Here is a 26,067-nt window from a genome sequence, read left to right as displayed (position 1 = left end):
ACTGTTTTTGTATGATACTATTTTCTTTTTAATCGGTTGATCTATCGTACTGTCGTAATATTCGGATTCTACGTTGCAAAACGTTATCGTTTAACCATCTTCATACGAATTTTAGATAGAGCAATCTTTTTCGTAAAATTGAATTAAAATTTTATATGTACACAAAAGAGTATGGCGAATCAATATTGCATTTGAAAACAGTCTGAATTTCAAATAGATTGTAAATCATAAATTCCAAAGGAAAATAATAAAAAAAATGGCTCTCAACATCCCGCCCATTGACCGGGCGGAATGCCTCCCGCCCTCTGGCCGGGCGGGATGCTGCCTCAGGGACCCCTTCGCGAATAAGAAACTTTCTTATTCGCGAAGGGCCCTCGGGAGGGGCCTGCAAAAAGCTTTTTGAGCATCCCGCCCTCTGGTTGGGCGGGATGTCCCCGGCCCCACGCCTCCCGCTCGATGATCGGGCGGGAGGCACCCATTTTTCAAATTTTTCCCAACTGCCACCCCTTTTTCGAATTTTAATTTTTTTAAACCCTTTTTTTAAAAAAATTCCCCACGCTAACACTGCGTACTAGATTTTAGCCCACGGACGATACTGCTGCCGTGCACGGCCCGTTTAGAATACAGAGTGCGGCCCGTTTAGAAGCTGTGAGCCTTTCCGGCTTTCCCCGCGCAGGCGCGCAGCAGCGCACCGCTACCGAGAGCCGACCGATCTCAACCGGTGTCGATGTGGTGGTTGGTGGGCGAAAAGGACCCCGCGCATCGGGCACCAACTCTGCACACCGAACTCACCAAACCAACCCGTATAGTGGGGACAGACCCACATGTCAGACACATCACGTAGTACAACGTCGCGTGAGGGAAGCACGCATGGGGTTGCTCCACACACATGTGACGTCCACCAACCCCCGCCGAACACGAGGAGGGTGACAGGTGGGCCAGCCGGGTTTGGGCGAGCCCAACTAAAACCCCGCACCCATCACCACCACTTCTCCCCCCACCTCGCCCACACGAACCCGAGCCCTCGCCCGCCCAGCCCATCCGAAGCCTCAGATCTCAGTCGCCAGCGCCGCCGCTTCGTTCGTGTGGAGGCGAGAAGAGAGGAAATGGCGGCGAGCGAGGGCGTGCTCCTGGGGATGGGCAACCCCCTCCTCGACATCTCCGCGGTCGTCGACGACGCCTTCCTCGCAAAGTAAGCGCTCGTCTCGTCCTCTCGTCTGATCTGCTTTTAGGAATTTAGTTACTCCTTAGTCCCAGTGGTTTGGTCTTTTTTTGGTGGTTTCGCAGCGTAGTATCATGAGATCCGCGACGGGGACGATGTCGTTTTGCCTGCAACTTAGTCTTAGATGCATGCACGTGCAGCACAAGAACGGCATCTGAATGGGACACTGATCCGAAATTGTTTAATTGATCAAGCACCACAGCGACCAGTGGGCGATGTCGCTGCGCTGGAATTCATTGTTACATGGATGTTGCTGTTGCTCGTCCATTTTTAGGCTAGATCTCGAAGTTCAGTGCGGGGCTATATGATTCTCTGCTTTCGTTGGTGGCGTCAATGGCCTGCTGCTTGATGATTAGTCCTAGCTTGCTAGTTGGGTGTTGCAATCATGATGTGGTACTGACCTACTTCACCACTGCTGATTTAGGTATGACATCAAGCTCAACGATGCCATTCTGGCCGAGGAGAAGCACTTGCCTATGTAAGTATATGTATTGCTGATGCTTTTATATATATATGTATACTGATGTCATTATTTTTGGATATTTTTTGTTCTCAAGCTGTGACTAGTTATTTGTTTTAACCTGCAAGCTGAACACTTCAATTTACTTAGAAGGCATGCAAGCACCCTTCTATTGTGTAAGATTGTATGCTGTTGTTTAATAAGGTGGTTTCTGACAGGTATGATGAGTTGTCCAGCAAGAGCAATGTTGAATATATTGCCGGAGGTAATGCTTCTTAACACGTATATGCAGTAATCCAGTCCACAAACTGCTACATCTTGGTGACTCTTCTGATTTATTGTATCTTCATTCTTTTCATTCTTACAGGAGCCACCCAGAACTCTATCAGGGTTGCCCAAGTAAGCCCTTAATTTACTAAAATGTCAACAATAGAATATTGTAGCTACATCAGTTTGTTGATGGCATGTCATGGTTTTCAGTGGATGCTTCAAACTCCTGGTGCAACGAGTTACATGGGATGCATCGGAAAGGACAAATTTGGTGAGGAGATGAAGAAGAATGCTCAAGCTGCAGGAGTTACTGTTAGTTCTTAATCTCCCCTTATTCATGCTATTTGATACTGTAATTTTCTGCTTTGTCAGTTAATTGAATAATGTGGCCTTGACTTGTTGCATGCTCACTCAGGCTCACTACTATGAGGATGAGACTGCTCCTACAGGCACATGCGCTGTATGTGTTGTTGGTGGTGAAAGGTTTGTGTCCAAAAATCATTTATGTGGTTTTGATGCATAGTTTTTTTGTTAGTAGCAATGCCTTTGCATTTCATTTAATAACTATTAAATAGGACTATTGTGCAATTCCAGTAATCTATGCTCATATTATTATCCTCTCCTTGATCCTCTGCTGTTGTCTCGTGTTCATTCTGGCTCTTCTTTACACATCAAAATTTGATATGGATAACATTTATTGGCCTTTTCTATTGCATGCTACAACTTGGCATCTTTCAACTCTGTCCATATGAGTGTCTATGCTATGGCATACACAAAGTGCATAAGTTTTAGAAAGCTGTTGGATTTTTGGTCATTCATTCTTGCCAAAAACATGTCCTAACGCTATAGGATGTGTAATGTTTCTAGTTTGGTAAAATACTATCCTAGTATCATCTGTTGTACCAGGGAATTCAAACTGTTTTTTCTCCCTCTTCCATTTCACAAGATTATGATTGCCAGCACTTCCTTCTGCAAGAATATCAGTTATATCTTTATGTAACCAGGTCATTGATTGCAAATCTGTCGGCGGCAAACTGTTACAAATCTGAGCATCTAAAGAGACCAGAGAACTGGGCACTAGGTATAATACTCAATACATTTATTGATCTCAGGTTGATTTTTTGCTAAAACCATGCTCGTCAGTTTTAAAACGAATTTGAAATTCTGAAGTTGCTCAATACTATACAAATTCTGTCAATATGTCTACGTCATGAACAAGGACTATACTGGTCACAAATTATTGGTTCAGTTATATAAGATCAGAGCAACATTAGTATATTTACACGTTTTAGAGCACTCTAGCAGGTGACACTGCTAGTCTACTACCGTTGTCCATTTATTGTGGAGAAGATGCCAAGATGGATTGTACTTTTATTTCACGTTGCACTGCTGAAATGAATCATTACATTGTTTTGCAAGTTAAAATAATATTCATGAACAGAGTTGATTTGTTGTTAACAAAAGTTTTAGCACAGAATGCTTTGCCCTTGACTAACAGTTTGCTTTATTTGAGCTCTGCTATCTGAAACTATGCTAGTTCTTTTTTTTACTGAATTATACCATTATTGATGACAGTTGAGAAGGCAAAATACATCTACATTGCTGGGTTTTTCCTTACGGTGTCGCCCGAATCTATTCAGCTAGTTGCTGAGCATGCTGCAGCACACAACAAGGTAAATGTTTTTTTTATGAAATTGGCCCTTTAAAATTTTTGCTATAGTTTAACTGATCACTTATTTTCAGGTGTTCCTGATGAACCTTTCTGCTCCCTTCATCTGTGAGTTTTTCCGTGATGCCCAAGAGAAGGTTCTCCCGTAAGTGTTATCTTCTATACCATAGCATTCAATGTTTTGAATTTCATCTTAGACTGCATATAGCAACCCAAGTAAAAATATATAAAGCAATGCTCATTCTTGTCAAGACATTTTCCTATGTTCAGCACATGCAAATCTTCTGATCTTGATTAAACTTCTGTCGTGACACTGAGGACCTTACTTTGTACTTCACCGCTGATGCATTTTTATGGATTACAAGTCATTTTAAAGATGTATTTGCTACTTATTGCCAATATAGGTATGTTGACTACATCTTCGGAAACGAAACTGAGGCAAAGATCTTCGCCAAAGTCCGTGGATGGGAGGTAGTTACTGATTAGTCTTCTATACTCCTACAATACCATCTCCATTCTTTCGAAACAAATACTGCCTCCACTCTTTCATATTTGAAGTTTAGGACAAGCTAAATAGTTCAGAAATAACTAATTACGATAAATTGTATGTCTTTGGTGATTACTATGCTGATTAATTACCTAAAATAAATTGTAGACTGAGAATATTGAGGAGATTGCTTTGAAGATCTCCCAGCTTCCTCTGGCTTCAGGCAAGCAAAAGAGGATCGCTGTCATTACTCAGGGTGCTGATCCGGTTGTTGTTGCTGAGGATGGAAAGGTATATGTTCTTGTCGGTTCAATGCTTGACATTGTAACATGATATTTGCTATTTTAATCATTAAGTGACAGACGCATAGGCTTTGATAAGCTAGTGTCAACTAAAAGTTGTATTCTTTGTCCCACTTTGGCCAAATATACAGGCTTTTGCCTGTTGGACATGGAAACTTCTATTCATCTTCACTTACAATCTTTTTCGACCCCTCTTTTCTGTACACAAATATGTCTTTGCTTTTGCAGTTTTGCTTTGAAATGTTGAATGCGCTTTCGGAAACTAAGCTGAATGCGCAGCAATTGTTTGCTTGTTCAAGGATTTTGCATCTATAGTTTTTTTCTTTTATTTTTAATTAAGAGTTGATATCTGCCATCTTGAGTGTTTTCATCCAAGCTGTTGAATATGAACTAACTCTTGTGTTGATAATAGGTGAAAACATTCCCTGTTATCCTATTGCCCAAGGAGAAGCTTGTTGACACCAACGGTGCAGGTACATTTTTCTTTAGTCGGTTGATTTGTGTTCTTTGTTCGGAGAGTTAATCTCCGTTTCTGACTTTTTCTCTTGAATGCTAGTTGATGTGTTTTCTAAAAAGGCTTCTTAACAATGTTTATCATCGGTATATCTGTAGATGCATTCTAGGATAACTTAGGATGATTTTTTATTTTTCACACAAGCTAGTCATCGATATTCTTTTGTATTCTCTGATAAATTAATTCCAAATACTCCATAGTCCATATATGCAGTTGTCATGTTATGACAGTGCTTATCAATAGATGCATTCTAGTATTACTTAAAATGATTTTCCACACAAGCTAATAATCAGTCTTCTTTCGTATTCTCTGATAAATTAATTCCAAATACTCTGTAGTCCATATACTGAGTCGTCATGTTATGACTCGGTATGTTCTGGTAACCTGCAATAAAGTGTGTGGTACAATCCCACTAAAATAGAACAGCAACTCAAATATGGATAAAGGCCAGCAAATGGGTTTGATTTGAGGGTTCTGTATATTTTATCTGCTGTTCCTGACAAGCAACCTTGGTGTTGGGCAGGTGACGCCTTCGTTGGAGGCTTCCTCTCTCAGTTGGTCCAGGGCAAGAGCATCGAAGACTGCGTGAAGGCTGGTTGCTACGCCGCCAACGTCATCATCCAGCGCTCCGGCTGCACATACCCTGAGAAGCCTGACTTCAGCTAGAGCAGACTCAGGCACGCCATGAGAGGGATCGTTATAGGCACACTTATTCTTAACCGCTGAGTGGTTCGGTGTGTTCGACCTGTATTCTTCCGAGTCTTTTCTTCCGATCCGGCCAATATTTTTGCCGTGATATTTGTTGCACAACAACTATAAACGTCGATGTTGTCCCTGTATAAGGCAGGATTTGCCAGCGTGCTGTGTTGCTCCGCTGATGCTTGCAATGCGATCAGGATGGGTGGGGTCAAACGATATATGTGTTGCTCCTTTTTGCGGTTGTGTTGCTTTGTTTCTACCTTGCATGTTCCATCCTAGCAGGCTAGAATCACCATTGGCCCAATCTGCTGGGCCCATGTTTGATTTAAAGCTTGTTTGGTTTGCTACTACCAAATATTCTCCTGCTCTGATCGATGTGGTTTCTCGTGGGACTTGCCAAGCAAATTGGGCAGGGAGGGAGGGCGGGCCGCGCTGTGAACTGATTGCAGCCCAGCCCAACAGAACAAGAAATGACGGTCCTATCCCATACCTCTCTAAGAGCAAAATGGGCCAATAAAACGGCAGCTGAAATGTTTTCTTCTTTTGCTGCAGGAATACTTTCTCGAAGCGAAGATTTGTAGCAAGAATCACACCTGAAAATAACATACTTCGAAAAGAAAAAAAAAACTGGCAGTAGAGCGACCAGAAAACCACCCGCCACCGCGCCACGCACCACCACTTGGCCTCGAGAGGATCGTTGCCGAGTGCCAAGCCAAGCATCAAATGTTGTACTCCCATGCTTCCATCGTGGATGCCATTCTTTTCACTCTCCGAATTCCTGTGTCGCTGGCGGCTGCTTTTGGTCCGAGCGCACGGTGCCCGGCCGCATACCTGACTTTGCACCCGACCGGGTCGGGTCGCCATCGATATTTGGCCCGTAAACACTGGGTAATGGAAGTCCGAATTCCCATCCACTACAAAGGGAAACAAAAGAACACCACCATTCACCGAATGCCATCGATCGCAAGAAACGCCAGCAGCATGTGTTCGCCAATGTGACAAGGATGTGGAGCCAGCACCGCTTCGCGGACAACCTGGCGGATCGCTACATTAACCTAACCTAACTTGCTTGCTTTTCCGTCGTTCTGACTCGACATGCCGCTGCAATTTCGTTGGCACGCAATAGCCGTCACATCGGTCTCGCATCAAAAGGGCACTGGGGTGAGTCTGCTCGCGCTCGCTTTTCCTGATCTGGCTCGGCGATCAGGTGGTTGCGCGAAAGAATGGGTGCAGTTGCTGACTTGGTTCATCGGGACAGAGCCCGGCTGGCGGCTGCATTCGCTAGCTGATTCGCTCCACATTTCCACTACACATGCAGGCGTGCAGCAACCGTGCATGGGTCCGTCCCAACATGGGCAAGAACTTGTCGCGACGTTTTTGCTCGCTTCTGTGTAGCGCAGCTGCACGATGGCGCCGGGAAGTGCGGACAGAGGCGTACGCGATGCCACGCTCGCATCTGTTCCGAGGGTGTTGTCGACACGTGCACGGCACGCCTACTGTCCGTACGAGCCACGTACGTGCTCCTTCCCGTTACAGCGACGCGAGTCCCATCCGCTACAGCGACACCTGATCGCCACTCTCTCCGCCCGCAGTCCCACAAGCCAACTGCTGTAGCGATTGGGATCGTCCTCTTGCTTTGGGTCGACAGCCATGTGCTGTTGCTGGTCCAACTGGCCGCTGGCCACTGCGCATCGCACGCGACACCGACGGCGACCGCTAAGCTAGACCCGCACACTGCAGGGGAGGCAGAGAGGACCATCCGATCCGGGCTCTATCCCCCTGGTTCTTCCCTTTAGCGGCATGAGCCCCATCATGGTCCGGTTTCTTCAGATAACGAGACACCATGATCGATCGCGCTGGGGATAAGCTGACGACGCTGATGGGGAAGGGAAACCAGCGAGAGACGGCCGAGACACTCGACCGTCGACACGACCGCCTACCGGAAAGCGAAGCCCACCGGCCGTACGGGGTGGCCCGTCCGGCCCACCCACCCGTCCGCCTCGGCGACCGCACCACGTGCCCGGACGCGAGCGTGGCCGCCGCCCGGCCGGCCGGTGGGCCGCACGTGGCGTGTCCGCCCGGTGGGCCTCCCCCCGTCCGCGCCGGTCCCAAGGGGGCGCCTCCTATCCGCCTGTTGTTCCCGCCCCCGGGTTGGCGATCCCGAGAGCTCTCAGTTTCTTTTTCCCCCTCGAATCTGGAAGCTTTGGCTGATGCCCTTATCGGCTTATCAAAAACCCTACTACAGACCACGCGACCACTCGATATTTGCTATCTTTCCAGGGGGTGGCGTGCTAAAGCTAGCGCGTTGATAGCCCAGGTCGACGTCGACCGATCGCGAATGGCAGCGGATAAGTACGCTGTCAGGGCTTCCATCAACAAGTACGTTCGCAATCAAGGCAGCAGGCGCTCCTTCCATCACTCCGATCGCACGCGCTGGCTTCGCCGCGAAGGCTCACTAATCCAAAGCTGCGAGCGTTTGTGATCGAAATTATTGGCTCCGCGAAAGGCATCGCTGACCAAACAATAGTTTGTGGCAGCTGCTTGATGTTCCGGTACGGTGCAGCAGATGGATGGGGGATTAGAAAAAGCGCAGCTCGATCTGCAGCGATGATGTTGATGCATCGAGGCACACGCCATGGCGGGAACGTGCAACCTGGCGCCGAGCACGTGGGCTCGCTCAATCAGACTTGTTCCTGTGGGCACAGAGTCACTGTCCCAGGTGCGGTGCCACCAATGCAGTAGTCCGGCCCCACGGGGCTCAAAACAATACTGGTACTAAGGTTTATACTAATGGTAAGATATGATTGGGTGGTCAAGGTTCAGTGGGTCAGCCTGCTAGCCGTTCTGCTGGCACGGCTCACGGCCGGCGCTATTCCTGATGCGCTACTGCTCCCAGTTTGACCTCACCAGCTGCTGCAGCTCAACTGTTGACGATCACGATGGCGGATGGGCGGAGGTGGGCGGCCCTTGGGTGCGCGGCATGGTCCGTGCGTCGGTCCAGCGCGGAGGCAGCCCGGCCGGGGCGCGCTCCGGACAAAATAAGCCGAGGGGCCTATCAGGAGGGGCCAACTGCTTATAGGCAGGCCGGTCAAACGGCGACGCGCGCGGACGAGGCGAGGCGCCGTCCGGCCGCCCGCCGTGGGATTGGGGACCCGGCCGTACCACGTCGGCCGCCTTGGCGGCATGCCCCGACGGAACGCCTCAAGATTCCTCCGGATCTGTGGCCCTGGGGTTGGGCACCCGTAGATATTTTTTCCTTGCGAGCCAAGCAAAACGAAGCGATGGGTCAGGACGGGGGCTCCGGGGGCGGCGGACGCAACCGCGGGCGGGACAGCTGTCCGCCGAGGAGGGTGGAGGGGGGGGGGGGTGTTGGGGGTTGTGGGGTGGGAGGCGCCGTGTCCCTGTTCGTGCGGCCCGGGCGGGGGACTGGACGAGGCTTGCCCGCGCGCGCAAACGTGACGCCGGCCGCTGCGCACCGGAGCGACGCGCTCCGGACTCCGGTAGCGTGCTGGCAAGGAAAGGGAGGGAAGAAACAAAATATGGGAGGGGACGGTGGAAAGATGGAATCGTGGAGTCCGGACGAGCAGAGAAAAGAGGTGAGGGAATCGTCTCTATGTATTGGGATCTTTTCATCTCATCGCTTCTCGCTGAAGAATAGATGAACTTGGACACTTGAAAGATAAGGGAGAGTAGGATAAATTTCCGTGGAAAATTGATAGTTTCGGGTAAAAAATACCGAGCCACTTCCTCTCTTTCATCTTTAGAGGAAACGGTGTGATTATAAGGAAAAAAAGAGAAGAAATAAAACATAGCAGTAGCAGTAAAGGTAGGGTTATGGATCCCGGATGAGCAGAGAAAGAGGTGAAGGAATCGCCTCGCACACCAAATGATCTTTTCATCGGTCACGTGGCGAGGAAAAGACGAACTTGAACACTTGCAAGATGAGGAAGAGTACGAAAAAACTGTGGAAAATTGACAGTTTCGAAAAAAACACCAAGTCGCTCCCTCGCTCTCATTTTTGGAGGGAATATCGTGCTAGTAAGGAAGGGAGGACAGAAACAAAACATGAGGGGCGTTCAAGGTGGAGTCGTGGAGCCTGGACAAACAGAGAAAAGAGATGAGGAGGAAATCGTCTCGCGCATCAATGAGATCTTTTTATCGATCATCCTTAGGGAAAGACGAATTTGGATGTTTTGAAGTTTTGGAGGAACAATATTTTGGTAAGAAAAGGTGAGAGAATAAACAAAATATGGGAGGGGTGCTGAAGGTGGGGTCGTGGAACCCGAATGAACAGAGAAAAAAGGTGAGGAGAAAATTATTTTGTATACCAGTGGGATTGTTTCATCGATCATTTGTCAGGGAAAGATAAATTTGGACGTTTGGATGTTTCTAGAGGAACGGTGTGCTGGTAAGGAGAGGAGGAGAAGAACAAAATATGCGATGGAGATGAAGATGGGGTCGTGAAGTGCGGACAAACGGAGAAAAGAGATGAGGAGGAAATCGTCTCGCGTGTTAATGGGATCTTTTCATCGATCATCCGTCGGGAAAACACGAACCTGTTCGTTGGAAGGCAAGGAAGAGTACGAAAAAGCGAAAATCGACTGTTCGGAGAAACACCAAGCCGCTCTCTCTCACACTCATTTTAGAGCACTGCCTGCTTGATTAGTGCCGGAGGACCCGTCTCAGGCTCTCAGCAAGTCGTGTGACGTGCCGGGCCACGAGCTCCATCGCGCCGCGCTACGTAAGAGCACAGCTCACACTGGCGCGGCGGTGCGCTGTCCAGGTTCTAGAACCTTTCCCGTTCCACGCTCCCAAGTCTCGAACAAAAAAAAAATACGAATTACCGCTCCGGCTCGGAGGTGGAGTGGAGCAAGATTTGTTCCCCGAATCGAAATACTCTTTTCACTTCTCGTACTCTCAGCCAGAGGCCCGCGTGACGAGAGCATATGGAAAGGGAGCGGGAGGGCCGGCTCCGTTTATATTCATTATTCAAGCTCCATTTATACAAGACGGTCAGTGTATATACACACCCAGCTACTAAAAGTGCTTCGAAAAAACAAAAGCGAAAGCCGAAAGGGCGCTCTGTTGCTGCTAGGCAAAAGAGCATCCCAAAAACCGGGAGAAAAAAGAAGCCTGGAAGCTTCGCCGCCGATGGATCTGCTCAGCTGCGACGGCACCGGGACGCGATGCTACTCTGCAGCCGGCAGCAGCGCACAGTACTACTGCTACAAACTCAACTCTCTCCTTGGTCCTTGCTCGGTAACGTACAAAACCGTATTCACAACGTCGGTATTCGTCGCCGTATCTCTACGGCGATACACGCCCGCCCGCCATGGTCCGCCGGTAGGGGTGTCTCTGTCTTCAGGTCGGCCGCTCCATTGCCCGGGCTCCGCCGCCGGTCACGATCCACGGGTGAGCTGCATTATCACCAACGGCAGGCTTGTTAGAGATTTATTAGATCGCTGGATCGGATTCGGGGTCGACGCGAAACAAGCGCGACTCGAGGAGAGGGAGAGGGGGACGGGGGGTTATAGGCAGACTACTCACCGAGGACCTGCTCGGCGGTGAACCTCCTCCACTCGTCGCGGCAGATCATGCGCCGCATCAGGTCCTTGGCCGCCGGGGACACGCTGCCGAACAGCCTGGGCGGGAACCGCACGCTGCCGCGCATCACGGCCGCCAGCACCTCCGCGGCGCTCTCGCCGACGAAGGGGAGCGCGCCGCCGGACAGCAGCGCGTACATCACCACCCCGGCGCTCCACACGTCGGCCTTGGCGCCGTACTCGCTGCCGGCCACGACCTCGGGGGCCACGTAGTGGGGCGTCCCCACCAGCCCCTCCGCGCGGCCCAGGCCCCCCGCGCCCACCCACGCCGCAGACCCGAAGTCTGCCAGGAGAGCGCGCGGCGCCGCCTCGGCCCCGCCCCCGCGGCCATCCTCCTCGTCCTCGTCCTCCTCGGCGGCGGCGGCGTCGATGAGGATGTTGTCGGGCTTGACGTCGCGGTGCGCCACCCCGCGGCGGTGGCAGAGCGCCAGCGCCTGGGCAAGCTGCGCCACGATGGCGGCCGCCACGGGCTCCGGCACCGGCGCGCCGCGGCGGAGGCCCATCCAGTCGAGCAGGTCCGGGCCCGTGCACAGGTCCATCACCGTGTGCGTCCACGCCTCGTCCTCGTACACCGCGTGCACCTGCACCACGCCGGGGTTGCCCGCGCTGGCGAGCTGGGCCAGCTTCGGCTCCAGCTGCGCGAGCTCGCGGTCGAGGTCGTCGGCCAGCTGCGAGCGGTCCACGGACTTGACGGCGAAGGCCTCGCCGGTGGCGCGGGACGTGCAGCGGCGGACCACCCCGAAGCGGCCGCGACCGATCTCCTCGCCGATCGCGTAGTCCCTCTTCAGCTCCGCACTCATAGTTCAGTAATTTCTTCTGATTTTTGTTTCCAAGTAAATTCCTTCTGAGTTTTTGGGTTACCTCGGTCTGGGGAGGGCGGTGGCCTATTTAAAGAAACCAGTGGGAGCTATGGCCACGCGGAATATTCGGATCCTGCCGGATCCGGTTAGCTTTTCTCCTCTCCCGATTATGCCCTCAACCTCATTTGGGCACCTATGTTTTTCAGTAGGGATTGTTTAGGAAAATTTAAATAATTTTAAACTTTATACTACTACTATCGTTAGTAGGATTTAGTGAAGAATTTATATACAACTGGAAAGGTAGAGCTTAAATAAATACTATAAAATGATGAGATGAGATGTTCGTTTCACCCCTCTAAAACCCGAAACATCTAAACTTTAGAGGTCCGGCACCGAACAGCTCTCTAATTCGGTCTCTAATAAGACTGTGATTCTTTAGAGTGAGGAAACACTCTAAAGTTTTTAGAGGGCTCTAATCGAACACGAACACACCCAAATAGCAAAATTATACACAAGTTAACAGTTTCCGTCTTTGATGTAAGCAGTTCAAGGAAACGATAACACGTGAACGACCATCGTTAGATTCCTAAACGGAGTACTTCCTGGTCTACGGGAGGAATTTTCCTTTTTGTGTACAGGATGACCTGGTCTCGACAAGAAAAAAGAAGTTTGTACGTACAAGATGACCTGCATCTCGGGCTCTCGGCGTCTGGCATATTCCGAAACGGGGGTAGGATGGGAATTACGCTCAAGAGCGTTTGCTTTGGAGTGCGTGCTCTTGGGGGCAAATGGTAAGTTTGGACCGAGGTGGTTTGTTCATAGCCTGAAAAAAATCCGTGCCACTAGCAGTAGATTACTTCAAAAAAAAAACTAGCAGTAGATTTTGCATGTAGATTTTTCTCTCTCTCTTCTGTTTGTTTATAGCCTGAAAAAATAATGATAATATCGCAAGTACTATGTACGAGAAAATAGTATTATGTGCACGAAAATAATTAAATACGTGATTGTTTCCATAGCGAAACGTCCCTTGTCACTAGCAGCCGCATGATTTTGATCGTGGGGCTGCTTTCGTTAATGGAGAGGCTATCGAGTGTGCTGATGCTTAAATCAGGGGGCAACCAGTGCCCTCTGATGCGTGGGCAACCACTACCACCAATTATGCGTCCCCATAAGTTCGGATAACGCAAAGTAATCGGGGGGTTTCCAAACAGCTGGTGCCGTCTGATTCACAAAAAGATGGTTCCGTCAAGGAAAACCAAACCAAACCAAACATCACTGCGATGCGTGGAAATGCATTCACACCCCAGCTAAAAGCAGCCCATCTCCACTTCTCCTGCTGATTCTTTTCCAGCATAAGTAGCGTTGCGATGAGTGCTTACACCTATACTAGGCTGCTATTTTTTTCTTTTTTCTATAATTTTCTTGAAAATTTAAGTACTAACAAAATAGCATGGCTTCTGAACAAATATCGCGCCCTCCTGAGGATAGGGATATCCTATGGACATGGACCGGAGGAGCCCAGGAGCTGGTAGCTTTTTTACTGGTCCTTCATAGCTGGAAACAGCCCGATTAGGTAGCTGAAGACACTGTTCTCCGCTAACAAAAAAGCGAGCCTGTTTATCAGCCACTTGATCCTCGTCCGATCCGCAGCCCCTCTCCATCAATCAAGACTACCACCACCGCATGGCTGCCACCTCGACGCAGACGGGTTTCCAATTCCGTTGGCCCTCCCAGCCCCGCAGCCACCACCACCTCCACCACCCCGCTCCGCGGTGGGCCCGCAACCGCCGGGGAGCGCGGGCCAACGAGTGATAAGCAGCCGCGCCCCCGCGCCCCGCCAAACCGCAGCGTCCCTGTAACGCCCCCTCGACCGTGGAGCGCAGGCCGCCCCGTACGCGCGTGCGTGGCCGCCGGCTCCGGTTTCGCGGCCCGCGCGGCGGGGTGCGGTTGGTTTGGTTATTCGTGGAGCGGGGCGGAGCCGTGGAGGAGGAGCGCTCTGCCAGAGCGGGAGCCTCCTGCCCAGTCCAAGTTTTTCGTGCCTCGACTTGGATTTGTAGCTGCGGCATCGTGATTTGTTTTACGGCAAGCCATGCATGTTCCGTGCATGATTCGGCGCAGCGTTTGGTTCCCTTTCCGCTTCCAGTTTAATCTGGATTCTAAAAGAGCTAGCTAGAGGAGCTGTTTCGCTCTGCAGGTGTTGCTCCTGCGGTTTTGAGCCGCGAGGTTTTGGAAAGGCACGGCGGTTTCTGCTGCAAGATTCCTCGGCAGCATCTCGTAACAAATGATTTTAGCTTTGGCTCCATCGGAGAATGGGCAAACCATCGCCGAGCAGGCTTGCAAGTACGGTTTTGTATGTGTGGTTGGGGCTTAGTTTAGTTCTGCTTTTCTGTTTGGCACTTGTGCACGCAGCTGGCAGATGTAGATGCTCCCTGTATTTTTGTGCTAACGTCCGTGGTATTTAATATTTAGCTAAAAATCGACAAGAATATCGAACTAGGAAGATTCGTCCACCTTGTACAAGAAACCTGCCATTGATATCTTTGCATCTCTGGCGTCATCTATGGGAGGAGGCACACATTTGCGGTTAACTGGGGCAAGAAGAAAGAAAAACATGCAAGGAGAGAAAGAAAAAACCGTCATCAAGAAACAAAACACGCGCTGGTACTCGTGTGCGTATCGATGCATGCAAGCCAACGCTGCACTTCTCCGTCGTCCCAGCTGTGCAAGTTTGAAAGAAACGTCGACCGGGTAAAGCTTGATAAGCGAGTGATAATCTTATATTATACACTGCGCGCCGCATGCCGTGCGGGGCGGCTTATTTTTGATTAGTCCCGGGGTTTCAACGTATCACCCTGACCTGCCGCTCCAGCTGGCGTCACACGTGACGCCCTCCCCGGCGTGGCCTCTCGCGCGCGAAGCGCGAAGATGCCCACGATTACTCCGTTTCTCCTCTCTCTCTCGGGGGTCAGGATTTGGCTCCGGAATTCAAACCAGGGCTGCCATCTTGTTCGGAGACCCAGGGGAAAGCTTTGAATTTGACGGGAGCACCGTCGTGCTCTCTGGTCACTCGCAGCTTTCAGGCTTTGACAAAAGGCACGCATAGCGGCCTAGCGGGCTGCAAACCTACGAGCCTTGCTAAAGGAGTGCACGTGCTGGAACACTATCTATCCAAGGATGCAGCGAACAAGAAACAAGTTCATCGTGTAGGGAAAAAAAAAGGAAACAAGTTGTGGAATCCTTTGACGAAGCGGAGTGGCCGGGGCGTCACCTCGCGTGCAGGGTTTGGCACGGGGGTGTTGCGATTATCATTGCAGACGGTCGCGTTCCGGTCTTAATCATGTAGCGACTCTGAATCTCTGATGAGCAAGATGTATGCCCCTAAAGGTCCTGGGATGATGCCCCGTACGTCTGCGTCGAGTCTACGGGGGGCCTATGTAACGTGAGAACGGCGCCTGTGCCTATCGGAATTCAATTCGTTGGAATCCATGATTCTCATCAGGTGACGAAATGATGGGTACGGTTCAATTTCCTTCCGTTGAATAATTGGCCTGGTCGTTGCCTAGAACGCCATCGGCCATCGCCACGGAACTGATCAATTAATTAAGCTGCGTGGTCTTCGTATCACATAAGCAGATCTGCCGAGTACTACATCAGACTAGTTTAATAACCTTTCATTGGTAACCAGTAACCTTGCCACCTCGCTAAGCAAGAACCTTTTTTTTTTCTTTTCTTTTTTGCCGTCCATGCTTGCAGCAGCACGCTTCAGGCAGGCAAGAAAAAACCGCGCGCCGTCCAACCGGTAACTCTTCCGGACAGGCTGCCGGCTGCGCGTCGTGTTGGCCGCTCCAAGCGCTCCGGAAGTTTCATTCGACGAGATTGTCACCACGCGATCGACCCAGTCCACGACGCCCCGCTGCCAGTTCGCCACGTCTCCCAGGGCCAGGGGAGCGGCTCGGCAACTTCGGCGAGCTGCCGCCGCGCGGTCGACGCGCAGCCATCCGATCCGACCCGGACGCTGACCGCACCGGCGCCCTCCTCCACCCTCCGGTGATCCCGTCCCGGCCACCGGCCAGTGGCGGAGCCTGATCTATCCGTTTTGTCCGGTGCGGGCGTGGTCGCTGCTGCGCACTCGATCGTTTGCTTTGCCTGGTCGAACACGTCGCGAGCTCCGAGCCTCACGCGCATCTGCTGCCAAGGGGCAGGGTGCACGAGTCCGTCCGCGCTGGCGCTCCGTTCCACATCCACTGGTGTCGTCTACGGCGGCCGCTTGGAGTTGGAGTCGGAGAGCTGGGCGCGTACACGGCATGTGCCGTCGTTCTCGATCCCTTCACAAGACTTGCGCATCTCCAGAATGAACCAAGACAATCCAGTGGTTAAGTGGTACCTCCTCAGACTCCTCACTGACGACGACCCACCGGTATGGAAGGGGCGGGCTCCCAATCGCACTGACCCAGCTCTGAAAGGCCTACTCACCTCTGAAAGGCCCTCCTGGTCGGCCTTTTTCAGACGCTCGCCCCTGAAAAACTGGATCGTCGACGAGAAAAATGCATGCAACAACAGTGCCGGATCCGCGCCCATATAACGGCCCACTTGGCTAGAACTGCTATCATGTGTTCCCTCGTCGATGGCGATGGGCAGAAACCGTCTTGCTTGGTGCCCGGCTGGGTCACCATTGGCGGGCTAATTTGCTTGATGGTCCAGCAGTGGAATAACTGAATACAAAGTGTGTCAGCCTTGCCATATTTTTGGCACCAATCTTGCACCAGATATGGGTTGCAAACTTGCAACACAGATTACTAGTTCTCTTCGTCTACCACAGAAGCATTTCCCCCATGTTACCTGATACAGTGATACGGCATTCTGGGTGTTGAAAACATCATACAATTACAAAGCAAATATGAATAATTGAGATACTACCAGTTTGCACCTTACCTAACATCAAAATCTGCAGATGTGCAGTCGAACATGCTGCTGTGAGAAGCTTGCTTGCCTGATGGAAACCCAGAAGGTTGGCAAATTCAGTAGAACCTTTCCGTCCAGCACTGTTCTTCCGACAGGAAAATATCAGGATCAGGAATGCAACTGACGCTAACTCCTTAAACATCTAATTGTGCAACTCACACTATAAGTTTATTACCGTCAATGACACATCAATTCCAGCAACTTCAAGTATGGATTGATCTCAGGACATCGCAATGATGCTGGCATTCTGGCCGCTTCAGGGATTAATTTCTTACAAATTCACAGTTCACACAATGATTTTGATACGACAATACGAACGGATAATTATCTCCCAGGCACCGGTAGTGCTACATATACTATACATGCTAAACACCAGATGCAATATAAGCCAAAAACCGATAAATACAAAAGGGAAATCGAAAAGCATTAGCTTGAAACTCAGAAAGTTAAAAGACAAGTGTAGTGCAAGTGCAAATTCTTCTTGAGGATATATAGTATAAAGTGAACTTGTGCATCTGACAGAAACACCATTTCAGTGAGTATGATTGAACTGCACTTTTAATCAATATGCTACAAAAAACAAGGCTCGGTAACTAGTAGAAGAATCCTTCCATGAACCTGAATCACCTAACATACTGTTCATGCTACAAAATTGTTACTTTAATCATAAAAATTCTTGAGTTTCTGCCCATTGAGTTCATTTTTCAAGCACTAACCTGCACTTCTTGCCAGGATTTTGCTGTTGTGCTCCCTGTATGTGCAAGTACTAAATCCAGTTCAACACGAGCAAGAAAGCATTAGGCATATGTTGACATATATATATCCTCTGTCAGGATTTCTGTTTCAGCATCAATCTCCACTAGGTGGTGGAGTTCATGTTGCTCCTCTGCCCAACCAGTTCAAAGTCTCAATACCCTTACCAGTACGAAGCAGTCATAAATCCTTATCAAGAGTGGACTACTGTATTCAATCATTCTGTATGCTGGATGTCATTTCCAACCACAGTGTTGCCAGTTCCCTTGGGGACCTTTCGGCGTTTGAGGAGCTTGCGCACAGTGGCCATGTCATCCCATCTATTCGCAGAGCCATAAAGATTTGACAGGAGAATGTACCGGCTGCCATGCCGAGGCTCCAGTTCAATGAGCTTCTTAGCAACCTCCTCACCAAGCTCCACCTCTCCATGCATCTTGCAGGCACTAGCTAGCGCACCCCATAAGCCAGGGTGAGGTTCCACAGGCATACTCTTGACGAAATATATTGCCTCCCTAACACGACCGGACCGGCCAAGTAAATCGACCATAAGACCATAATGCTCTGGGACTGGTTGTATTCCAAAGTCTTCAATCATACTGTCAAACAACCTGCGGCCCTCATTGACGAGGCCCGAGTGGCTGCAAGCACTCAGCAACCCAATAAAAGTTATGTCATTTGGTCGAACACCGGCCATCTGCATCTTCCATAAGAGCGACAAGGCCTGCCTCTCGCCACCATTCATTGCAAGCCCAGCGATCATTGAGTTCCAGGAGTATATGTTTCTCACGGGCATTGCAGCAAACACCCTGACAGCATTGCAGATGCTCCCACATTTTCCATACATGTCTATGATCGCGGTGGCAAGGATGATGCTCATGGCCCCATGCAGCTCCCGCTCTGCATACGCGTGCACCCACGCGCCGTGCTCCACTGACCGCAGTTGCGCGCATGCAGAGACAGCGCTCACCAGCGCGGCCTCGTTAGGCACGACACCACTACTGACCATATCACTGAACACCCTCAACGCCTCCTCGCAGTGCCCGGAGTGCACGAGCCCAGTGATCATAGAGCTCCAAGTGGCAGCGTTCCTGTTGGGCATTGCATCGAACAGCTTCCGCACCTCGGACAGCATCCCGGCGCGAGCGTACGCGCCCAGCATCGCGTTCCAAGAAACAACGTTCCTCTCGGGCATTGCATCGAAGAAACTCCTCGCCCGCCCAAGACTACCGGCGCTGGCGTGCCCGGTGACCATGGTGGTCCAGGTAACAACGTCGGCGACATCGTTGGAGATCTCAGCGAAGAGCCGGTCGGCGGAGGCGACATCGGAGGCGGTGAAGTAGGAGGAGACGGCGGCATTGACCACATAGACGTCGCGAGAGTGACCAAGCCTGACGGCGAGGGAATGGAGGAGGCTGGTGATCGGGTGGCTGGGGACGCGGGTGCAGGAGTGGAGGGAGAAAGAGAGGGAGATGTTGTCGGGCAGGAGGCGGTGGAGGAGCAAAAGGCGGAGGAGAAGCGCGCAGGCGGAGGGGAAGGGGGCGGCGCGAAGGAGAGAGTTGACGGAGGCGCGGGAGGAGAGGTGGCCAGAGGTCAGGAGGACGGCGTGTACGCTGGGGAAGCTGGCCGGCTTGGCGGCGGCGGCGGCCACGGCTGCGAGCCAGGAAGAGGGCCGCGCGTTGAGGATGCCGCTCCCCATGGCCCATGGAAAGATTAGTAAAACTGTAGGAGGGGGCGAGTCATAGAGAAGTGTTGGGGCCGGAAGGATGTCTCAGCTAATGGGCTCGTGGACTTAATTCAGAAAGTGAAGAGAAATGGTTTCGGCTTCGGCTCCTAGAGAGAAGTGGTCGTCCTCCGCATCTTGGGCCTGAATAAAGTCTCGTTAGAGGGCTCGTGGGCTCAGTTCAAAATGTAGATCTCGCTTATTTTTGTTTTCAATTTTTTTATTTTCCTTTTCATTATAAAATGGGCCTACTTTAATTGACTGGTTGAGGCATTTTATCTCTATCTCTATTATTTCTAAAGCAAACGATGATTCCTCAGATCCGTCAATCCGAATCCTATTCGGAATTCTCATCTCTATCTCTACTATTTCTAAAACAAACAACAAGCAATAATGTAGAAGTATATATGCATTAATCTTTGGCCGTAGTAACGCACGGGCATATTTGCTAGTTTAAGACAAAATAGAGATAAATGCCGCCTACACGGAACAGAGTGCATGCAGTACAAAATACTGTACTAAAGATGACAATGAGTTCATTTGCCTATGAAACCAAAATAAGTTGATTCCGAGCGAACCTCCTTCGAGCATTGACATTGTCACATGGCTCACGCAACAGAGCAGGAACAAGAGCGCCACAAAACCGGAAATAACCTGAAAATGCCATCACCGAACAGATAGTTCCCTTCTACTTCAATCAAAAAAAGGTAAATCATGCATGCCTATCTTTTGACCACGCCATCAAGCAACCAGCAAAAATTTGTAACATCGTCACAAGACCACTCCGAACCCAGAGTAACATCGTTGTATGCGTTTCCACAGCCCCCCACCTTGCAGTCTTTTCGAGCTGAGGTGGATTCCTTCGTCCGCCACGCCGTAGCCTGTCGCCTTACCACTTCGTTTAATCCTCATGCTGCGTACCTAAACTCATGCAAGCATGCACTGGACTCGCCTAGTTGAAAGATCATTACTACGCTGGAAAAGAAGCCGTGCACTAACGAAACGACGATGGAGCCTTGGCAGCTCCAGTTTTCTGCTATCCATTTGCTAGTGGAGGACCTGTCCATCTCCTGGTACCTTTGGAACGGGAGGTAAAGCTAGATCCTGCCTCCCATCTCGTTGCATCAAACTCTTCTCCTTTTTGACACCAAGGTCAGCAGAGAGATCCTAATTGTCGGAAAGCTAGGTAGATTTTGGCACTCGCCTGCTTTTCACTTGGAAACGCAGAAAACCAGGAACGCAGCGGCATGATACACTTGACTCCATGACGACCGATGACGGCGAGATGACGAGCTGTTGACGGCAACACGCAGCACCGCCGGTTCTTACATATGCATGGTTTGCAGAAAGGAAGAAAAGACGAAAATAAAAACCCGAGTTAATCCTCACGAGACATGCTAAAAAAAGATAAATGTTTCTCTTGGAGCTGCCACATTAACCCTCACGAAATGTCTTTTTTTTTAAAAAAAAGAGATAAATCTTAGAAATTTTGATGGAAATAAGTGCATCATCATTTTGGTAGGCTCTAGCAATAATAGCATTAGATAAGTTCCCAAAAACTAAACGCATACATTTGAATGAAATTTTATAGCCCATTTGTACATTTACCATTAAAAAAACACATATGACATTATGAAAATAGTCTAAAGTAACCCCAATAATATATACCCCCCTTCAAAAAAAATAATCCAAATTAAACATATCTAAATTACTCACCTAGTCTAAATTAACCTACTATTTATTTACCTCCCTAGGACCCTAGCTGTACGTTTTTTTAGCCTGGTTTCCCTTCTTTATTATAATATTACAACAAAGCAAAAGCTTTTGCCATTCTTTCGGAAAAAGAAAACAGAGTGATCCCTGACCTTTGAATCCCTAGTGTGAATCCACGTGCTCCTCTCCGCACATAGTTGTGCTTTCGTTTACTTGCCATCTAATCCTAGCGGAGTCTCATCCTAGTTTCGTGGACTGGTCTGTACTCAGCACACGTAACGCACATGTGTACTCACGCTACGTCTTTTTCCTACATCGCTTTGGATTACGCTCCACGCCAGTTACTCCGATTACCGGTCAAGATGCAATGATGCCGGCTTAAAGCTAGTTTACCGCGAGTTCAGTCAGTCCGCGCACGAGGCTCTCCCATCTGTGACTTTGCATGGCGCCTCGAGATTATAAATTGAACCCCCTCCAGGCATGATTAGCGACGGGGAGCTTATAGAAGCACCGGCCCCCACTAATCACTCACAGTTATAGATCGCATGAGGAAAGATCCTGGTAGTTTCACGCGATCAACTTGGTGACGCCAAGAAGCCAGCGACGAGTAGAAAAAGAGCCGAAGCGCTCGAGTACGTATTCTGCGTGGACCTGTGTCTTGTCCTGCTAATGCATTAGTTTTGTTAGCATCAAGCTTTTGTCTTTAATGAGCTGTGCACTTGTACCACCACGAACCATGTGTACAACTAGCATGCGAGTTGATATGCAATGTAGCATTTAATTACCTTTTGCAGATAAACTATTTGATTGTTCAGAAGACAAAAACACGAGGTCATAAGCTTTGGCCATCCTTTAAAGTAGTCAGCTAGTTTTTTTTTTCTTTTTTTTTTTTTGCCCCCAACCAACCGTGTGTGTGTGTGTATCTTTACGTGAATAGAGAAAGGATCAAAATGGGCCTATATGTTATGATTGTTAGTTAGTGTGCGCATGCATGGCACTTTTAGTGCGTGTGGCCAAAGTAGTGCTCCAGCGTATCTAACAAATTGCCAAAAATGTAATATACATGCGTCTAAGTACCAATGCACCATATAATTATAACTTTATCTTACGATTCTGGAGTACTTAGCTTTACAAAAAGCCGTAAATACAGAGGGGCCTAATAACAATACAAATTCAAAAGGAGAAAAAAAAAATCTCCTCTCACTTCTCGTCGAAACATCCCAGGAAAGTGGTCCGAACGGCGAAATGTCGTCGAGGAAGAAAGGGACTGCGCGACCATTTTCGTTTTCAACACTCGCGAGTGTGAACTTGCACGCAGTCGCGCACACAGTCGAAGTCCGCACAGCGGCATCGGCAAGTGGCAGGAACGAGCGAGCGAGCGAGCGAGCACCCGCCAACCAGAAGGCGTCGTACCCAGCCCAGCAGGCTTGACTCGGTGGGCCCGCGCACGAGGGCCCGTTGACAGTCTGACCGCGGAGGCTGCTGCCGGCCTGCACGCAGTAGAGTACAACCGCGGCACTGTAACCGTACCGTCCTGAATCTGGTCAAACTGTAGCGATCGCTGAGCATGTGCTGCGTCCAAGGAAAGTTCTTCTTCAGAATTCAAACCATACGTGAAAAGTTCCATACTTTCGGATTTGATTTGCCATGCACAGAGAAGAATGGCCGCTAGCTAGTTCAATTCACCTAGCTTGGTTTTCAATCCGTGCCGATTTTCAAATGCGTTGAAACGAATACAAGCACATGGACAACTGAACTAGTTTAATGCTCAGTACTCCTATCCATGAGTAGGCAGATGGCCAGGTGAAACACAGTAGCCAAAGATGCCTGCCAGTGCCAGGCCCTTTGCTGTTGCAGCGGCACCCCAGCCAGCAGCCAGCGTCCATCTCATCTCGGCCAAATATTGACCCAGAAATCATCAACGCCGGCCACCGCCGCTGCTGCTCCACTGTTCGGCGACCAATCGCCGCAAGAAACTTCTCATCTTGCTCCGGCGCCCATCGCCGACTCCGTCGCCCCGGCTGACAGGGACGCTCATCTCTCGTGCCTCGCCCATAGGTCGCAACCTCATCCTGAACCTGTAGGTGCATGCGCGGTCGATCAAGACGCGATGCCATCGCTTACTTGTAGTTGTAGGCACTGAAATCACTGCTCCGGATTGGATGCAGTCGGGTCGCCGACGGCTTCGCTCTCTCTCCATTATTGCCGTCGTGTTGCAGAGCTCGGGTCGAGCTCGTGGTGTGTCGTTTTCAGACAGTGAGATACGCTGATGCGTTCTCGCTGCCTCTATCTAAGCTAGGAGGTTTCTTAGGGTAAGGTTTACCTCGTGCGTCAGAAAAACGACGATGGTGATTGTTAAGCAAGGATTCAAGGTGTGCTAGACAGTTTGTTTGACCACAAACACACGCTTTTTTTGTTAAAAAAGAAAATTTGTGTTTCTGATTTGTTGCTTTGATGGCTTCGTCTATTTGTTTTCTCTTTTATTTGTTGCATGATTTCTCTGATTTGTTCTTCTGAATCAACCTGGAACAGTAATTCCTCTAGGCTACGCATGCCTGTGCCTGAAAGTCTCCAACTTCTTCTACGCTAGCTTCTGAAATTGTAGCCGGTGCACAGTATATTTGACCACAAACCCTTTTGTAACAAAATTTGACCATAAACTTTGATGGCTTCTCGTCTACATTGATCTGACTGCATGCTTTATTTTCTCGTCTACATTGATCGTCCGTTAAATCAACCTAGCACAGTAATTCATCACGCAAATTCCCCAACCTGAGAAAGTGTGCAATTTTTACACGCCTCTGAACTAGCCAAACCGTCGGTTAATTACTTAGCAATTGTTACCGAGCAGCAACTGGGTTGTCTGTGTTAGTGCAGCTGTTACCCACTCCAGTTAAAAGAAAAGCCCAAGAGAGCTCGGCCCTGGTCACACTTTGAGGCTTGAGCGCCACTTCATCACCGGCAAAGCCAAGACATGAAGACATCAACTCCAACTTGTATTTTCATACCTGTTCTCTGTTCATCATCAATCATCATACCGCGTGTCGCATTGCGTGACGGTACGTAGCTGCGCCGTAACATTGAAATCGTCTACAAAGAAATATTACGAACAAGTCGATCCGTGTCACAGCTGAAAATGTATGATAATTGTTTAAAAATATATTCTGCTGTACATCACACACCAAGTCGTGTAGCCTGCTGCTAGAGCTTAGTCCTCTCAACCAATCAAACGAGCTGTAAGGTCCCCGGCCGGCGCTCTCGCTCGTCGACGGCGTGCGGTGACGGCGACGCGCCGGAAGCGAAGCGCGCCCATTCGCCCCCGCCGCGACTCGCCGGGGACCAGATCAATCGATCGAACTGACCGCCCGACCGCGTCCAAAATTTCCACTTGATGGTCGTGCAGGTCTCCGCCGAGAGCAAGCCGATGGGAAAAGTCGTCTACGCATCGCGATCAAATCGCACCGGCGGCGACCCAGCCGTTCGCTGTCCCGGAGGGGTTAGGGATAAAGCGCATGCATGCGTCTCGACTATCAAAGCAAGATAACGACGCGGTGCGCTGATCGAGTTCCGCTATGACATCTTCTTCTTCTCTGAATCTGAAGGGAATTGAAAGAGAAAAAAAAAGAAGGTTGTAGCGATGACACCGTCGTCGTGCGAAATGGTACGGTTTTCCCCATGGAGAAAGGGGGAAGTCTGACTCCGATGCCTTTTGGGGTTAGCCTGTATTATCCGGAGTGTTGGAGCGAGCACTACGGAGCACACAGACTGTGTAAAAGTTACGGCCCGTTCAAACAGCCCCACTGACGATCTCGTTGATTATTGCTGATGATAGGTTTTGTCTTTATTTAGTCCTCCGGATAAAGGGCAACGTGAGGAAATGGTCTAAAGTTCTTGCCATCTGACAGTGTGAGCATAATCACAGAATAACAGTGTCTTTAGTACCCAATAGTCAAAAAAATAGATCCGTTTTTCAAAGTGATTTTGGTCGTCATGAGCCTCTGTGTATATCTCTAGTGTTAGAGGCACCGTACCGTATCCGTTTTTCAAAGTGATTATTGTTGTTGATAGAATTTTGGTTGTCATCCGGATACTGGATTTTTCTTTCTCCAATATCCGCAGCTTTCTTATAATTAATAGAAGCGACACCAAGTAGAAACAAATTAATATAGCTCACGTTGGAATTAGCTGGGTTAAACTAGTTAATTGGATAGTTGCTATTTAGCTAGTCAGAAAGGCTTCAGCTGCGTATTAGCTGGTCCGTTTGGATCCAAAAGTTAAAATTAGCCATCTGTCAATTAGCTGATGGATCCAAATAGACCCTAATAGCGTAGTTGCCTGCTAGATAGTATAGTGTGCTAACACAAACACCAGGTCTACCATAGCGAGGTAAATATAGTTTCTTTGTAACTGAAACACTATAAAAAATTGTGCCAATTGCATGCTAGAGTTTCCTCTGGAAATAAATAAATAAAGGTGTGAATGTGTGCGGTGAAAAATCCGTGAGTTCACATGTACGTGAACCACTGAATTTATCAGAATTTGACGATAAGAGCATTGCTATTATTATAGAACTAAGTTTGACGACCAGAACTATGTCCAATATAGCAGTTTGTTTTTAAAAAATAAAAATTAAATCACACTTGGATGATAGCTCCTTATGTGATGGGCTGTGTTAGAAGGGTCAATAAGCTCCCCTTATATGTATTACTACACTACACATGGCCGTCAGCCAGTTAGCACATATAGGACACAGAAGTGACGCAAACAGAGTATTAGGCGTGATATAAAGTCACAGAGAGAGAAAAAAAAGATCTCATTGTGAATAGGTTAGTTTCACCTTATTGTGTTATCTCGGCCATCAAGTTGCTAAAAAGTAACTCCAACAGGCTCTTT

General features: G+C 49.3%; 3 protein-coding genes across 3 annotated transcripts; 1 reads left to right on the top strand and 2 right to left on the bottom strand.

Annotated features, from left to right (window-relative positions):
- Positions 1-984: 984 nt before the first annotated feature.
- LOC112874047 (adenosine kinase 2-like) lies at positions 985-5,854 on the top strand. The gene is made up of 13 exons (XM_025937208.1): positions 985-1,192; positions 1,647-1,700; positions 1,901-1,947; positions 2,050-2,081; positions 2,163-2,264; positions 2,368-2,435; positions 2,957-3,033; positions 3,528-3,625; positions 3,696-3,766; positions 4,026-4,092; positions 4,277-4,399; positions 4,823-4,883; positions 5,448-5,854. The coding sequence occupies exons 1-13, from the start codon at positions 1,107-1,109 to the stop codon at positions 5,588-5,590; spliced, it is 1,029 nt and encodes a 342-aa protein (XP_025792993.1). The 5' UTR covers positions 985-1,106; the 3' UTR covers positions 5,591-5,854.
- Positions 5,855-10,568: 4,714 nt separating this feature from the next.
- On the bottom strand, positions 10,569-12,093 carry LOC112875712 (phosphoenolpyruvate carboxylase kinase 2-like). Its single transcript, XM_025939661.1, has 2 exons — positions 11,171-12,093; positions 10,569-11,040 (listed from the first exon to the last, which is right to left on the bottom strand). The coding sequence occupies exons 1-2, from the start codon at positions 12,024-12,026 to the stop codon at positions 10,985-10,987; spliced, it is 912 nt and encodes a 303-aa protein (XP_025795446.1). The 5' UTR covers positions 12,027-12,093; the 3' UTR covers positions 10,569-10,984.
- Positions 12,094-17,522: 5,429 nt separating this feature from the next.
- On the bottom strand, positions 17,523-19,437 carry LOC112875703 (pentatricopeptide repeat-containing protein At4g18840-like). The gene has a single exon (XM_025939648.1). It carries the CDS (start codon positions 19,435-19,437, stop codon positions 17,959-17,961), a length of 1,479 nt encoding a protein of 492 aa, XP_025795433.1. The 3' UTR covers positions 17,523-17,958.
- Between the last annotated feature and the right edge of the window lie 6,630 nt (positions 19,438-26,067).

Source organism: Panicum hallii, chromosome 1 (genome assembly GCF_002211085.1).
Source record: "Panicum hallii strain FIL2 chromosome 1, PHallii_v3.1, whole genome shotgun sequence".
In the NCBI taxonomy this organism is placed as follows: Eukaryota; Viridiplantae; Streptophyta; class Magnoliopsida; order Poales; family Poaceae; genus Panicum; species Panicum hallii.
Note: the sequence above shows the minus strand (reverse complement) of the source record. Positions and strands in the feature narration are given on the sequence as shown.

What these genes read in the sequence shown, in the direction of transcription:
- LOC112874047 (XM_025937208.1), top strand. Translation starts at nt 1,107, where the DNA reads ATGGCGGCGAGCGAGGGCGTGCTCCTGGGGATGGGCAACCCCCTCCTC. An exon ending in CTCAAGCTGCAGGAGTTACT is followed by an intron (nt 2,265 to 2,367) that starts GTTAGTTCTTAA and finishes ATGCTCACTCAG; the next exon opens with GCTCACTACTATGAGGATGA. An exon ending in TGTGTTGTTGGTGGTGAAAG is followed by an intron (nt 2,436 to 2,956) that starts GTTTGTGTCCAA and finishes TTATGTAACCAG; the next exon opens with GTCATTGATTGCAAATCTGT.
- LOC112875712 (XM_025939661.1), bottom strand. Translation starts at nt 12,026, where the DNA reads ATGAGTGCGGAGCTGAAGAGGGACTACGCGATCGGCGAGGAGATCGGT. An exon ending in CACCGCCGAGCAGGTCCTCG is followed by an intron (nt 11,041 to 11,170) that starts GTGAGTAGTCTG and finishes GTGATAATGCAG; the next exon opens with CTCACCCGTGGATCGTGACC.
- LOC112875703 (XM_025939648.1), bottom strand. Translation starts at nt 19,437, where the DNA reads ATGGGGAGCGGCATCCTCAACGCGCGGCCCTCTTCCTGGCTCGCAGCC.